This window comes from Rana temporaria, chromosome 7, assembly GCF_905171775.1.
Source record: "Rana temporaria chromosome 7, aRanTem1.1, whole genome shotgun sequence".
NCBI lineage: Eukaryota > Metazoa > Chordata > Amphibia > Anura > Ranidae > Rana > Rana temporaria.
The window spans coordinates 54633456-54649057 of NC_053495.1; the positions used below are offsets into that span (position 1 = coordinate 54633456).

Here is a 15602-nt window from a genome sequence, read left to right on the forward strand (position 1 = left end):
AACAGTTTTGCCTACAGCTCATCAGCACTTGTTCTAGTGGCAATTACATATCTCTATGTATACCTTGGGATTATTGTAAAAACAATAATTGCTTTGACTTATTGTTAAATTTGTGGACCTCAGCCAAATGAGTGAAAACCTGGTTTACTGCCAAAAAGAGTAATTCAAATGATTCTACCTTAAACACAAAATGTTAGCCATTTTTGTTCTATGAACTCTTGCAAGAGATCTACTGCACTATATGCAATAAATATTTAAAGCAGCATTAAACCCAAAAGCAAACATTCATTATATTGCAGGTTACAGCGGTGGGGGTGTTTTTGAAGCACCTGATTAGAGCCATAGGCCCATAGGCTGTAAAATAGGTGAACTGCAAGCAGCATGTTTGGTGCTCGCAGTTCACCTATGGCTCTAATCAGGTGCTTCAAAAACACCCCCACTGCTGTAATTCAGGCTCCCGCCACCCGGAAAGGGGCTGACCCCTGAATAGGGGGTGGCAGCTGCGGCCATGGATAGAGTCATGCTATGCATGACTCTATCCATTGGTCACAGAGAGGGTGGCTGGAGAGAGGGGGCGGCGCCCGTGCGCCCTTATGGACGCACCGCCACTGAACACTACCCCCCCCCCCCTACTCTGCTGTGCTGTGCTTCCTGTGCGCATTCATCTAGAGTTGTGTCTCACCAATACAGGAGTGTTGTTACTGGCCAGATCACCAGGAAAAAACAGGAGGGAAAAAATTTCAGTTATGGATGTAATTTTATATACAGTGGCAGAATTATCAGTCTCTGTTGATGTCAGTTTCCTGTAATGCCTTCCATGCCAGTACTTAAAGCCCAACTCCAGGAGAGAAAAAAAAAACCCTTGCAGTAGGCTTCCTTTCATACTGCAAGGGTTAAATGCTCTTATGTCAGGAAGAATTGACTGGGCTCTGTCACTTGCCTTACCCCAGGGCCACTTCTGGTGCTCTTCTCATCTGCCCGGAATTCTGGTCTGTGGGCGGAGCCTTGACATCATCACGTAAAATACAAGGACATTAACCCTGTACTGTGAGTGCAACTGGAGCCAATCACAGCTTACAGGGGACTATTCATAGTACTGGAGGGACACTGCTAGAGCAAGGAGTAAGATAAGTATTTACATATTCTAGCCATAGACTAAAAGAACATTTAATCCTTGCAGTGCTGGGGTGGAGGGGAAGGGGCTGCAAGAGTGGATTTTTATTTTATTTTACTGGAATTCGATTTTAAGACTGGAAGATGCTGACATAGCAGAGCAATTCAGTTTTCTGCATTGTCCAATGCTGTCCATTTAATGCTAGGAGATTCTTGACAAGTGGAGAGAGAAGACACATGATAACATTGGTGTGGTGCTGTAACTCCAATGTCACCGCAGTGCACAGTAACACGCGTGCGTTGGTACAATGGGGTGTCATTCATGGGTCTTCCTTTTTTTCCCCCTAAAATAACAAACATGTCATACTTACCTGCTCTGTGCAATGGTTTTTCACATAGCAGACCCAAACCTATTCTTTTCGGGTCCATCGCCGGCACTCCTGGCTCCTCCCCCTTGAGCACTGCCCCCAGAGAATGCGGCTTTCCCTGGGGGCATCGCTGCATGCTCAGCCTTTAGAACCACCTTAAGGCCTATGATCAGGCAATATAGCATAATTGAAATGTGGTTAAAATAGAAAGTTAAGAACCTGGGAATTGATAGTATACCTAGGCCCTTTCTGTGTGCGGTAGTTACACACATACGTACTTATTGCTGCCAGGCTCACGATCACCAAACAGTGGAAATGCTCCCAACCCTTGTGAAGTTTTCGCACTTTTGTGACGTGTCGCACTCAAATTACTGATGTATCAGTAGTCATGTTACACGGTTTCTTGACCTTATCTGTTAGTTTATCTCTTGTACACCGGCTGTCAGTGGATACTCTGCATACTTTCTCATAAATCAATAACCATTTACTGACAACAAAAATTGGTAAGGTTAAGGGAAAGAAAGACCCAGCTGTACTATCTGTCAGAAGTGCCTGAGTTCAGCTTTGAGGCTAGCTTACATTCTATGTAAGGAAATGCATACTACTGCCGTGCCTGCCAATCATGCACAAATACAGTAGGATTTATTATGTGCTTCATTAAAATGTTCAATCAAACTGATAGCAATAATGCAACGCACCATAATAAAGTGTGAGGTGGGGGGGGGGGGGGGGGTAAAGCTAACATGTGCAAAAGCGAATTCATTGCAAAATACAGTAAAACCTTGGTTTGAGAGTAACTAAATGTTTTAATACATTTTGCCTTGATATACAAGCGATGTCTTGATATAAGAGTAGTGTCATGTCACAACTGAGTATAAAAAGAGAAGAGAGGCGCCTCCAAGTGTAGCAATATGGTTACATTTAATAAAAGTACAACATTTAGCAACTTATTGCTACACTTAGAGGTGCCTCTCTTCTCTTTAATACTCTGTAAAAAAAAATGCTTTGATATACAAGTGCTTTGGATTACAAGCATGTTTCTGGAACAAATTATGCCTGCAAACCAAGGTTTTACTGTAATAGGCTTACATTTTATAGCTGCCTCATTGAACTCACAATATGTAAAACATTTAGGCCCAGATTCTCAAAGGACTTACGACGGCGTAGCGCCATGTACGCCGTCGTAAGTCCGAATGAGAGCCGTCGTATCTATCTAGAATCAGTTACGCATAAATTCGGCTAAGATACGAGCGGCGTAAGTCTCTTACACCGTCGTATCTTAGGGTGCATATTTCCGCTGGCCGCTAGGCGGCGCTTCCGTAGATTTCCGCATTGAATATGCTAATGAGCTAGATACGCCGATTCACAAACGTACGTGCACCCGGCGTAGCAAGATTTGTCGTTTACGTAAGACATACGCGGGCGTAAAGTTACCCCTCATAAAGCAGGGGTAAGTCATACGAACAGCGTCGTGTTTTACGTCGTTTGCGTAAGTCGTCCGTGAATGGGGCTGGACGTAAGTTACGTTCACGTCGACTAGGCATTGAGCGGGCGTAATTTATTAGAAAATTTGACTTGATACGGAGCACGCGCACGCATGCGCCGTTCGAAAAAAGCGTCAATTACGTGGGGTCATGATTGGTTTACATAAAACACGCCCCCCTGTTCCTCAATTGATTTAGGCGCGCTTACGCCGGCACATTTACGATACGCCGCCTTACTTTAGATGCAAGTGCTTTGTGAATACAGCACTTGCCTCTCTAAGTTGCGGCGGCGTAGCTACGATACGGTACGCCCGCTTAGATTTACACCGCCCTACGAGAATCTGGGCCAGTGTTGGAAAATTTAAAAGGTTCATACCTGAGCAAGTAGAACCCCAGAATCCTTTGCAGCATACAGGTTCTATAATGAAGGATTGACAAGTGTGACTGCAGCCCTGCATTGATAGGACAACTCCTCCCATATCCACGGTGTATCTAAAGGATAAAAACACAGAACACAGAACATTAAAAAACAAAACAACAACAAAAAAAAAAAACATGGAAATTATGCAGAAACTCCATTTAAATCTGAAGGGGGAGGTTAGAACTTCTGTCAAGTTTTTATTTTGGTCTGTATTCTGTGGAAAAATGTGTCCTCGCTTTCTGTTTTTCTTTGAAATAGAGACAAACAGCAATAAAAGCCCCATGTTCAATAGAGTAGAGGAAAGGGGTCACTAGAATAGAATGTTAGAAAAATAAAAACTTACATTGGTTATAATCCTTCCTAGTTATTTTGTATTTGTATATAAAAATAGAAGACATGCATGAAATACAATATCTGTGCTTGCACTGCTAAAGTTTATATTATGATTGTTATTATATTGTATCATTATGGTGTCAGTGTACACTGTCATGGCTTATTCACACAGGCAGCCAGAGGGTGGGTAAAATCAGGCGGTTGGGCTGCAGTTTTACAGCTCCCTGGCTGCTCAACTGAACGAGGGCATGCAGCTGCTTGGGTCTGTACACATGCTGTGGCTAAAATGAAACAGTATGCTGCTTTGGACAGGCAGCACCCTCACACCTTGGCAGTATAGCCACATGTGAATGAGCTCTTGATTGAAGTGTACAGTGAGGGAAAAAGTATTTGCTCCCCTGCTGATTTTGCCTACTGACAAAGAAATGATTAGTCTATAATTTTAATAGTAGGTTTATTTTAACAGTGAGAGACAGAATAACAACAACACAAAAAAAAAAAACGCATTTCAAAAAAAGTTATGAATTGATTTGCATTTGAATGAGTAAAATAAGTATTTGATCCCTTTGCAAAACATGACTTAGTACTTGGTGACAAATCCTTGTTGGCAATCACAGAGGTCAGACGTTTCTTGTAGTTGGTCACCAGGTTTGCACACATCTCAGGAGGGATTTTGTCCCATTCTTTGCAGATACTCTCTAAGTCATTAAAGGGTCACTAAAGGAAATTTTTTTTTTAGCTGAAATGACTGTTTACAGGGTATAGAGACATAATAGTTAACTGATTCCTTTTAAAAATGATTACAAATAGATAAAAAAACAATCATATAATGTGCCTGCAGTGTAGTTTCGTTTTTGCTGTTGTTTGCTGGTTCTCTGATGTACAGAGAGCCACTAGAGGGCAGTCAGCCAATAGAAAGCAGTGATACTTTGTCTAAAACTCCTCAGCACCAATCCAGTTTCGTTTTACACACAGCTCCTTGATTAGTGACCACCGTGAGAAATCTCCCAGTACTGTGGTTATCAGGAAACAGGCAACCAGGAAGTGTCCAAAACAGAGAGGATTTACAGCAACATCAGAGCAAAAACAAACAATGAGGACATGAAACCAGGACTGCAGCAAGGTAAAGGAAGCTATTTAGCTAAAAAAAAAAATTCCTTTAGTGACCCTTTAAGGTTTTGAGGCCGACGTTTGGCAACTCGAACCTTCAGCTCCCTCCACATATTTTCTATAGGATTAAGGTCTGGAGACTGGCAAGGCCACCTAAAAATGTGTCCAGACACCTAAATAACGCATGTGATATGCTTAAAGCGGAGGTCCACACAAAAAGTGAACCTCCGCTTTTCAAGAACACCCCCCCCCCCCTCTCAGGTGTCACATTTGGCACCTTTCAGGGGATAGGGGGGTAGATACCTGTATAATACAGGTATTTGCATCCACTTCCGGGAATAGACTCCCGCGGGAGTCACACCCGTTCACTTAACCCCCGCTGTCTGAATACAATTTTTTGTCAAGATATTTTAAAAGCCCTTTCTCATAATTACTTCTCATATTAATATTTGTCATACAGTGGGGAAAATTATTTGATCTCCTGCAGATTTTGTAAGTTTCCCCACTTACAATGAAATGAAGGGTCTATAATTTTTATCATAGATGTATTTTAAATGATGGAGAGAGAATAGCAAAAAATCAAGGAAAAACACATGATACCAATGTTATAAATTTAGTTGCAGTTCAGCGAGTAAAATAAGTATTTGTTCCCCAAGCAAAACATGACTTAGTACCTGGTGGATAATCACAGAGGTCAGACATTTCCTGTAGTTGGTGACCAGGTTTGCACACATCTCAGGAGGATTTTGGTCCACTCTTTTTTACAGATCTACTCTAAATCCTTAAGGTTTCTTGGTTGTCACTTGGCAACTCAAAGTCCCCCCCCCCCCCCTTTATACATTTTCTATAGGAGCAAGGTCTGGAGACTGGCTAGGCCACTAGAGGGGCCGCGCTATAGACGAAAGACGTCCACAGCGCGGCTCTCAAGTGCCGAGTGGACGTCTTTAGACCTCCTGTTGTTGTGATTCCCCGTGCGCGCCGCTGGGGGCACGCAGCGGGGAAACAACGTGCCTGGCGCATCGCTCGGGAGCCGATGCGAGTGCCTGGCGGCCGTGAAGTCCGCCAGACACCCGCGATCGTCAGTGACACAGCAGGACGTGGAGCTCTGTGTGTAAACACAGAGCTCCACGTGCTGTCAGGGAGAGAGGAGACCGATCTGTGTCCCTTTACATAGGGACACAGCATCGGTCACCTCCCCCAGTCAGTCCCCTCCCCCCACATAGTAAGAACACAATGAGGGAATACATTTAACCCCTTCCTTACCCCCCTAGTGTTAACCCCTTCACTGCCAGTCACATTTATACAGTAATTAGTGCATTTTTATAGCACTGATCGCTGTATAAATGTGAATGGTCCCAAAATTGTGTCAAAAGTGTCCGATACGTCCGCCGCAATATCGCAGGCCTGACAAAAAAAAAAAAAAAAATCGCAAATCGCCGCCATTACTAGTAAAAAAAAAAAAATCATAAATCTATCCCCTATTTTGTAGGCGCTATAACTTTTGCGCAAACCAATCAATATACGCTTATTGCGATTTTTTTAACAAAAATATGTAGAAGAATACGTATCGGCCTAAACCGAGGGAAATTTTTATTTTTTTAAAAAAAAATTGGGATATTATTATAACAAAAAGTAAAAAATATTGTGTTTTTTTTCCCAAATTTTCTGTTTTTTTTATGTTTATAGCGCAAAAAATAAAAATCGCAGAGGTGATCAAATACCACCAAAAGAAAGCTCTATTTGTGGGAAAAAAATGATAAAAATATAAATTAGGTACAGTGTTGTATGACCGCGCAATTGTCATTCAAAATGCGTCAGCGCTGAAAGCTGAAAATTGGTCTGGGCACGAAGGGGGTTTAAGTGCCCAGTAATGAAGTGGTTAATATGCTTTTTCTTGAGCCACTTCTTTGTTGCCTTGGCAGTATGTTTTGGGTCATTGTCCTACTGGAAGACCCATCTGAAGTGTTCTGGCGTGAAGAAGGCTCTCATCCAAGACTTTACAATAAATTGCCCCATCCATTGGCCCCTCAATGCGGGAAAGTCGGCCGGTACCTTTAGCAGAGAAACAGCCCCAAACACGTTTCCACCTCCGTGCTTGACTGTAGGGATGGTGTTCTTGGGGTTAAAGTCAGCATTTTACTGTACCAAGTCATGTTTTGCATGGGGGATCAAATACTTATTTTACTCATTGAACTGCAACTTAATTTATAGCATTTGTTTTATGTGTTTTTTCTGGATTTTTTTGTTGATATTTTGTCTCTATCATTTAAAATACTCCTATGTTAAAAATTTTTAGGACTCTTCATTTCTTTGTAAGTGGGAAAACTTACAAAACCTGCAGGGGATTAAATTACTGTATTGATGAATAAATGAAATGCAAAGCCACACCCCAGCCACTTTTCATTGCATAAAAAGTTGAACCTAGGACTCTCATGCGGTTTTAATATTTGTGGAAGAAAACTCCAGAGAAAACCAATGAGTGTATGATGCATACAATGAGTCACAAGTGCCCATTCTACTCAGCTGTGAAAACGTGATGTGTCAAATTAGGGATAGGGATTTTGACAGCGAAGATGCAATGAGACCTTGGGAGAGATCAGTGTCAACTCCTGAAATTGTTGATTATGTTTGTGACGGGATGTTGGGAAAAAATGGCAAATCTCAGCTAAAACAACCCTCAAGATCTCCAAGGAACAGGTTAGGATTTCACAAATCATGGGCACTTGGGTATGCAGAAGCTGCCAGCTAAGTGGGTGCCAAATTGCCTTGCCTGATGAAGAAGGCGGGGCCTCGGAAATGCATTGCAACCCGTCCCCTCCTGTTCATCTCAGTCCTCTGTCCTCAGGTCCTTGCTTGTGCTTTACAGCTATTGCCAGTCCATTCTGGCAACTGCAGCTGTTTCCCTGAAAGTACCTGTACTTATCACTGGAGCATGACACCAGAGTTTAACATGTAAGTGTGTCTTTGAATAAACAAATGTTATCCACACTGATCTGGTGCCCTGTTCCATTTCTTTGCATGTCAACGTGAGATTCCCTGGTCCTTTCTGAGGAGCTGCCGGTGACTGTGTGTGGCTCCTGACATCCCCTTACAACTGATTTCTCATCTACATTTAGACTTTTATATGCGTCATATTCCATCGTGCACTGAGCGCTGAATAGCTGGTCTTTGCTAAATAGTTTGAGATAAAAGGCTAAACTGAGTGGACACCTCCAATTAGATTTTTCAGCATTTTGAGAGATCTAGTGAAAATCTTTTGGAACCACTCAGCGCTGTGGATGAAACAAGGTTTCACCATTATGATCCGGAGACCAAACAGCAATCTTCAAGACCCAAAAGTCAGAAGGAAAGGTTATGGTGGCTTTTTAACTTGATCACTGAAGGGCCAAACTGTTAACACAGAATACTATTTTAACTTGTGTTCAAAGAAAAACGTGAGTGAAGCTGTAGAGAGGTGTTCTCTTTTTGAAGGACTATGCACATGCTTACAATACTGGCAAAACAATGGGTGTTTTGTAGAATTTGGTGTTTTAGTGCATAGAGCATCCATCCACCTACTCACCTTCAATAAATGTTTCCGGTTTCCAAATCTTAAAAATAATAAAGAAAACGGGAGGAAATTTTCAAGTGTTTCAGAAGTGATGACAGCAGCAGAGCAGAATTTCACTGACCAGACATCTTTTCTTTTTGGTGGGGTAAAAAAAACTTGAGTAATGCTGTGCCAAGTATGTTGAACTTCGGGGTGAATACATGAAATAGCAGCAAGTTTCATGACTCTGGGGCAGTGGTCTCCAAACTGCCAGATGTGGCCCTTTGCTTTCCTTTATCTGACCCTTGGGTCACTATTTCACACCAATGATGAGGCACCATTCCCCCTACTGACACCATTAAAGCGGAGTTCCGGCCACAAATTGAAAAAAAAAAACTTTTTAAATATGAATACCCCTGTAATACACAAGCTGAATGTATTCTACTACAGTTAGTCTGTAAACTAAGGTCCGTTTTGTTAGGTTGTTACAGCATTTAGACACTTTATAAAATAGAAATTGACTGGGGCCATCTTAAGTGTGGGCATCATGAAGCCAGACTGTATGACTTCCTGGATTTCAGCCTCGCACATGCTCAGTGTTGTACAAGCAGTGTAATGGTTTCAGATCAGTTTTCAATAGCAACGGGAGTGTCAGAGGAAGTTACCGCCCCTTATCTATGCAAAGCAAACCTCTCCTCCCCTCCTCCCCTCCTCTCCCCCCCCTCCCCTCCTCCTTCCAGGAACCAGTAAATATACAAAATAATTTGTTCCTGTGCAGATATATCTACATAACAAGATGATATATATCTCTTGTTATATATGTGGTGTGTATACATATACCAGACATGTGCACTGTCAATAAATTCATTTTGTTAGTGCGGTGATGTTAGTGCGGTGATGTTAGTGCGGTGATGTTAGTGCTGCGATGTTAGTGCTGCGATGTTAGTGCTGTGATGTTAGTGCGGTGATGTTAGTGCTGTGATGTTAGTGCTGTGATGTTAGTGCTGTGATGTTAGTGCTGTGATGTTAGTGCAGTGATGTTAGTGCGGTGATGTTAGTGCGGTGATGTTAGTGCGGTGGTGACATTAGTGCGGTGACGTTAGTGCTGTGATGTTAGTGCTGTGATGTTAGTGCTGTGATGTTAGTGCTGTGACATTAGTGCTGTGACGTTAGTGCTGTGATGTTAGTGCTGTGACATTAGTGCTGTGACATTAGTGCGGTGATGTTAGTGCGGTGGTGATGTTAGTGCGGTGACATTAGTGCGGTGACATTAGTGCGGTGACATTAGTGCGGTGACATTAGTGCTGTGACGTTAGTGCTGTGATGTTAGTGCTGTGATGTTAGTGCTGTGATGTTAGTGCTGCGATGTTAGTGCTGCGATGTTAGTGCTGCGATGTTAGTGCGGCGATGTTAGTGCGGTGATGTTAGTGCTGTGATGTTAGTGCGGTGGTGACATTAGTGCGGTGACGTTAGTGCTGTGATGTTAGTGCGGTGATGTTAGTGCTGCGATGTTAGTGCGGTGATGTTAGTGCGGTGATGTTAGTGCGGTGATGTTAGTGCGGTGATGTTAGTGCTGCGATGTTAGTGCTGCGATGTTAGTGCGGTGATGTTAGTGCTGTGATGTTAGTGCTGCGATGTTAGTGCTGCGATGTTAGTGCGGTGATGTTAGTGCGGTGACATTAGTGCGGTGATGTTAGTGCGGTGGTGATGTTAGTGCGGTGACATTAGTGCTGTGATGTTAGTGCAGTGATGTTAGTGCGGTGATGTTAGTGCTGTGATGTTAGTGCTGTGATGTTAGTGCGGTGACAGTGCAGTGATGTTAGTGCGGTGATGTTAGTGCTGTGATGTTAGTGCGGTGACAGTGCAGTGATGTTAGTGCGGTGACAGTGCGGTGATGTTAGTGCGGTGATGTTAGTGCGGTGACAGTGCGGTGACAGTGCGGTGATGTTAGTGCGGTGATGTTAGTGCGGTGACAGTGCGGTGACAGTGCGGTGACGGTGCGGTGATAGTGCGGTGACAGTGCGGTGATGTTAGTGCGGTGATGTTAGTGCGGTGACAGTGCGGTGACGGTGCGGTGACAGTGCGGTGACAGTGCGGTGACAGTGCGGTGACAGTGCGGTGATGTTAGTGCGGTGATGTTAGTGCGGTGACAGTGCGGTGATGTTAGTGCGGTGACGGTGCGGTGACGGTGCGGTGACAGTGCGGTGACAGTGCGGTGACAGTGCGGTGATGTTAGTGCGGTGACAGTGCGGTGACGGTGCGGTGATAGTGCGGTGACAGTGCGGTGATGTTAGTGCGGTGACAGTGCGGTGACGGTGCGGTGACAGTGCGGTGATGTTAGTGCGGTGACAGTGCGGTGACGGTGCGGTGACGGTGCGGTGATGTTAGTGCGGTGACAGTGCGGTGACGGTGCGGTGACAGTGCGGTGATGTTAGTGCGGTGACAGTGCGGTGACGGTGCGGTGACGGTGCGGTGATGTTAGTGCGGTGACAGTGCGGTGACAGTGCGGTGACAGTGCGGTGACAGTGCGGTGACGGTGCGGTGACGGTGCGGTGATGTTAGTGCGGTGACAGTGCGGTGACGGTGCGGTGACAGTGCGGTGATGTTAGTGCGGTGACAGTGCGGTGACGGTGCGGTGACGGTGCGGTGACGGTGCGGTGACGGTGCGGTGATGTTAGTGCGGTGACAGTGCGGTGACGGTGCGGTGACGGTGCGGTGACGGTGCGGTGACAGTGCGGTGATGTTAGTGCGGTGACAGTGCGGTGACGGTGCGGTGATGTTAGTGCGGTGACAGTGCGGTGACGGTGCGGTGACGGTGCGGTGACGGTGCGGTGATGTTAGTGCGGTGAGGTGACAGTGCGGTGATGTTAGTGCGGTGACAGTGCGGTGACGGTGCGGTGACAGTGCGGTGATGTTAGTGCGGTGACAGTGCGGTGACGGTGCGGTGACGGTGCGGTGACAGTGCGGTGACGGTGCGGTGACAGTGCGGTGATGTTAGTGCGGTGACAGTGCGGTGACGGTGCGGTGACGGTGCGGTGACAGTGCGGTGATGTTAGTGCGGTGACAGTGCGGTGACGGTGCGGTGATGTTAGTGCGGTGACAGTGCGGTGACGGTGCGGTGACGGTGCGGTGACGGTGCGGTGACAGTGCGGTGACGGTGCGGTGACAGTGCGGTGATGTTAGTGCGGTGACGGTGCGGTGACGGTGCGGTGACAGTGCGGTGATGTTAGTGCGGTGACAGTGCGGTGACGGTGCGGTGACAGTGCGGTGATGTTAGTGCGGTGACAGTGCGGTGACGGTGCGGTGACGGTGCGGTGACAGTGCGGTGACAGTGCGGTGACAGTGCGGTGACGGTGCGGTGACAGTGCGGTGATGTTAGTGCGGTGACGGTGCGGTGACAGTGCGGTGACGGTGCGGTGACAGTGCGGTGACAGTGCGGTGACAGTGCGGTGACAACATTATGTGCAGAGTGGGGGGAGGTACAGATGATCAGGCATACAGAGCACATCTCGGTCTGTGTATGTCTGTATGTGAGGACACTGATCATAGTACAGCCCCGCCTCCCTGCACCAGAATTGTAACACACAGTGCAGAGCGATGTTGCAATGTACAGGGAGGCGGGGCTGTACTATGCTCGGTGCTCTCACATACAGATCTATCAGACAGAGACTCGCTCTCTCTGCCTGATGATCTGTATCTCCGTGCATCGGAGACAGATGGCAGGTGGGCGGGTGGTGGAGGGAGGAGGACGGGGGCGGCGGTGACGGACGGGTGGAGAAGCTAAGACGGGGGCGGAGCTAGGACGGGGGCGGAGCTAGGACGAGTGGAGGAGCTAGGACGGGGGAGGAGTTGGAGAGGGAGAAGAGGAAGGACACCACCTCTATGGGCGGCACTGCCCTCCCTCCCTCCCGCCCCCCGAGATGTTCATCCACGGCTGCGATGTTCAGCCCAGCCTCCTGGGATTGAAGAGACACATATCCCAGGAGGCATAGCAGCGCTGGATGCGGCGGGGGGGCCATTCCGCCGCGGCGGGGGAATAAGAGACTCACAGATAAAAACGTGAGTTTTTAAAAGACAAAAATAAAACATCCCAAATTTATTTAAAGGGGCAGTGTAAAAACGAATGCAAAGAAGTTGTAAAATAGGGTGGAACTCCGCTTTAATAGGGCACTATTCTTTCATTAAAACCAATGATAGGGCAATGATGTTGGGGCATTTTCTACTCCCGCTGGCCACAGTCGGGCCCCCCTAAAGCCCGAGGGACAATAAACTTGCCCTTTGCTTAGAAAGTTTGGAGACCTCTGCTCTAGGTCATTCCCTTCTTGGTTGGGCCTATATATACACACACACGCACACTTTGTAAAACTAAAATCACAGAAGTTCTATAGAGATAAACAACATCAGAACTAATAGGCTTTTAGTGATAAAGTGAATGAGGTAGAATAGCAGAATTACAGGAAGAGTACCTGTAATATGCAAGCTCACCTGCATCCAGCTTTCCCTGTTCCAGATGTTATTTTTGATGATCCTCTGGGGCAGACATATTTGGCTGCTGCAGCACATGACATGCAATCTGTATCCACTTTTAGCAACTTTCTTACATCGCAGCGCTTGGATTTCACCTGTATTCAAAAATGGTGTAAATAAAATATTAATTTACTGTATATAGGGTGGAATAGCAAAAAAAAAAAAAAAACACAATACAGAAACTGAGCAAAAATGCTATAACAGCATAACAACATAGAAAGCAGAATCACGAAGGTTATATGCTGCGCACGTGTAAATTCAGGGTATCCATGAGAAACAAGCAAATAAATTGGAGGATGATCAATAAATAAATAAAACTTGCTTCCATATAAACCATGAAGTAACATTTATTATGTTGCTATAGATAAAGCACACAGCCCAGATAAAAACACAGTCATGTGTGATTGACACAGTCTAATTTTAAAGGTAAAAGCCAAGTCTGCTCCAGCCTCAAACACGAACTGGATGGCCCAGCACTTGTGATGGAAACAGGCTTAGGTCCACATACCAGCCAGAAGGCTTGCTGGGACCAGCTGTTGGTGTCCTGCGGGGAAGGCACACTTCAGTGTGGTGTGTAGTAATGCTGGAGCCCACCAGGAAGATGGGTAAAATGGTGATGTTGCGCTGTGAACCTGCTAAAATTACTATAATAAAGTGCTGGTACAAGGTTAGGACACACAATGCATATCAGTGCAATGTTGCTGGGTGCTAAAGTGCAAAGTGAAACAATATTCAACAATGGGAAGCTTTGGTGAAATATCAGGGGTCTAAACAGAACTCTGTTTCACCTTTGAGACACAGAAAGGAGATTGAGGTCACAGTCCTCAATCTCCATCTCTGCAGTCTCAGCAGCACATAATGAATGGACAAAAATAGCAAAGAGCTTCCCTTTCATTCAAACTGAAGCATAGTAAACACAATTTACTATGCTTCAGTTATGAATGAACAGTCAGTGATCAGTACCGGTAAATTACATTTACTGGCCCCTTCCCTCGCTCTCCATCCTTACACATCCACCTCAGCAGCTGGGGGGAGAGGGGGAAAGTGCTGCGGGGAACAAGACGCCAGTAGAGCACACAGGGACCCGGGGGCAACAGGACCTGGATAGGAGGGGTGACATATAGAGGAACTGATCCCCTCTAGTTTCCTCCTTCTGCCACTGAATACCTGCGGAAGGGAGAGGAAGAAAAGCAGGCTTTCAGTGGCTGCAGGAGGAAAATGTAGGACATCTGTTCCTCTATATGCTGCTGCCCCTCCTATCCAGGTGTACAGGGGAGCTACACGGCCCTGGAGCATGGGGCTGGGTCACAATTGTGACCCTTGCAACCCCTGTAGGTACACCCCAAGTGGGGTTGTGTCTTCCACTGCCTGCCCCTTGCATCTCTGTAACGAGTTAGTCAAGGAAACAAACAGTAACACCACTTTTGTTGAGAAAATTTTATTCTAAGTACATTGCAGAGACTTTAACAAACTTTTTCGCAGATTGCTACCTTTTGTTATTCTAAAGAAATCACTGTTTGCTTGTCTGTGTCCATGTGCACAAGAATCTGTATGAAAGTCATTTTATAATTATCAGTCAGCTGCTGGGCTTTAATGAGGAAATTGGCTGGGTCTGCATCCCTGTAGACATGATTTCCCTTTGGGAGTATTTCACCAAAAATTGTATTTTTGTTGCAGAAGAAAGAATATTTTCAAAAAAGATTTGAAATGATTTGCATTTTAATGAATAAAATAAATATTTGACCCCTTCACAAAACATGACTTAGTACTTGGTGGCAAAACCCTTGTTGGCAATCACAGAGGTCAGATATTTCTTGTAGTTGGCCACCAGGTTTGCACACATCTCCTCTGCAGATCCTCTCCAAGTCATTAAGGTTTTGAGGCTGACGCTTCTCCTTGAGCCACGCACGCCTTTGTTGCCTTGACTGTGTGGTTTGGGTCAATGTCAATACGTTATGTCAAAGCACCACACGGTAAGTACAGAAACCACAACTCTGGCAAAACTATAATGGAACAAGTCCACAGAAATTTCAAAACCGTATCTACCAGAAGATAGAGAGGAGGCAGAAATATGCAGAAAGAGGTAACCTGGAATACTGGGTGCTAGGAAGTCTTTGTACCCCGTGTGACTTTTTACCTGGCAAGTGCCGTTTGTGTAGAAAAAAAGCCACCACTTGGGTGGAACAAAGAAAGAAAATGTTAGGAAATAAAAAGGATAGCAGAAATCAGAGGAGGAAGGACAAAAAGGAAAAAGAGGGACCAGTCAATCCGCCAGTGTTTCAGGGTCACGCGCCCCCTCAGTAAAATTAACTTACAAAATAATTCAAATCAGCTGCTCCTTGAACTCCTCAGAGTAAACAAATTCATGCCAGTAAGCTTTCACATTGGAGCAGTGGGGGCATCGGCAGTAAAGCGCCGCCATTTTATTGGTGATTTACTGTAGTTTTTGTTGCGCTATTCGGCAGCTAGCGGGGCGCTTTTAACCCCCTGCTAGCGCCCGAAAAAGGGTTTAACCGGCGGTTCTGCGGCGCTGCCCATTGAATAGCGAATAGCGCTATTCATCCACAAGCAGTAATGGTATCAGCAGGGAGCATCAATAGTTTCAAAAAACTATTAGATGGGCACCTTAAAGCGGTGGTTCACCCTCCATAACAACATTTTACCATAAAATTCGGCATAGTAGCGCGAGCTACAGTATGCCTGTATTTATTTTTTTA

At 45.4% G+C, this 15602-nt stretch overlaps 1 protein-coding gene across 1 annotated transcript in view; it reads right to left on the minus strand.

Moving 5' to 3' along the window:
* STAB1 (stabilin 1) overlaps positions 1-15602 on the minus strand; it is a 357595-nt gene that overhangs the window by 331656 nt on the left and 10337 nt on the right. The window contains exons 2-3 of the mRNA XM_040361004.1: positions 12844-12980; positions 3342-3457 (exon numbers count right to left, since the gene is read on the minus strand). Of these exons, the coding sequence (XP_040216938.1) occupies positions 3342-3457; positions 12844-12980 (253 nt within the window). The remainder of the gene's footprint in view (positions 1-3341; positions 3458-12843; positions 12981-15602) is intronic.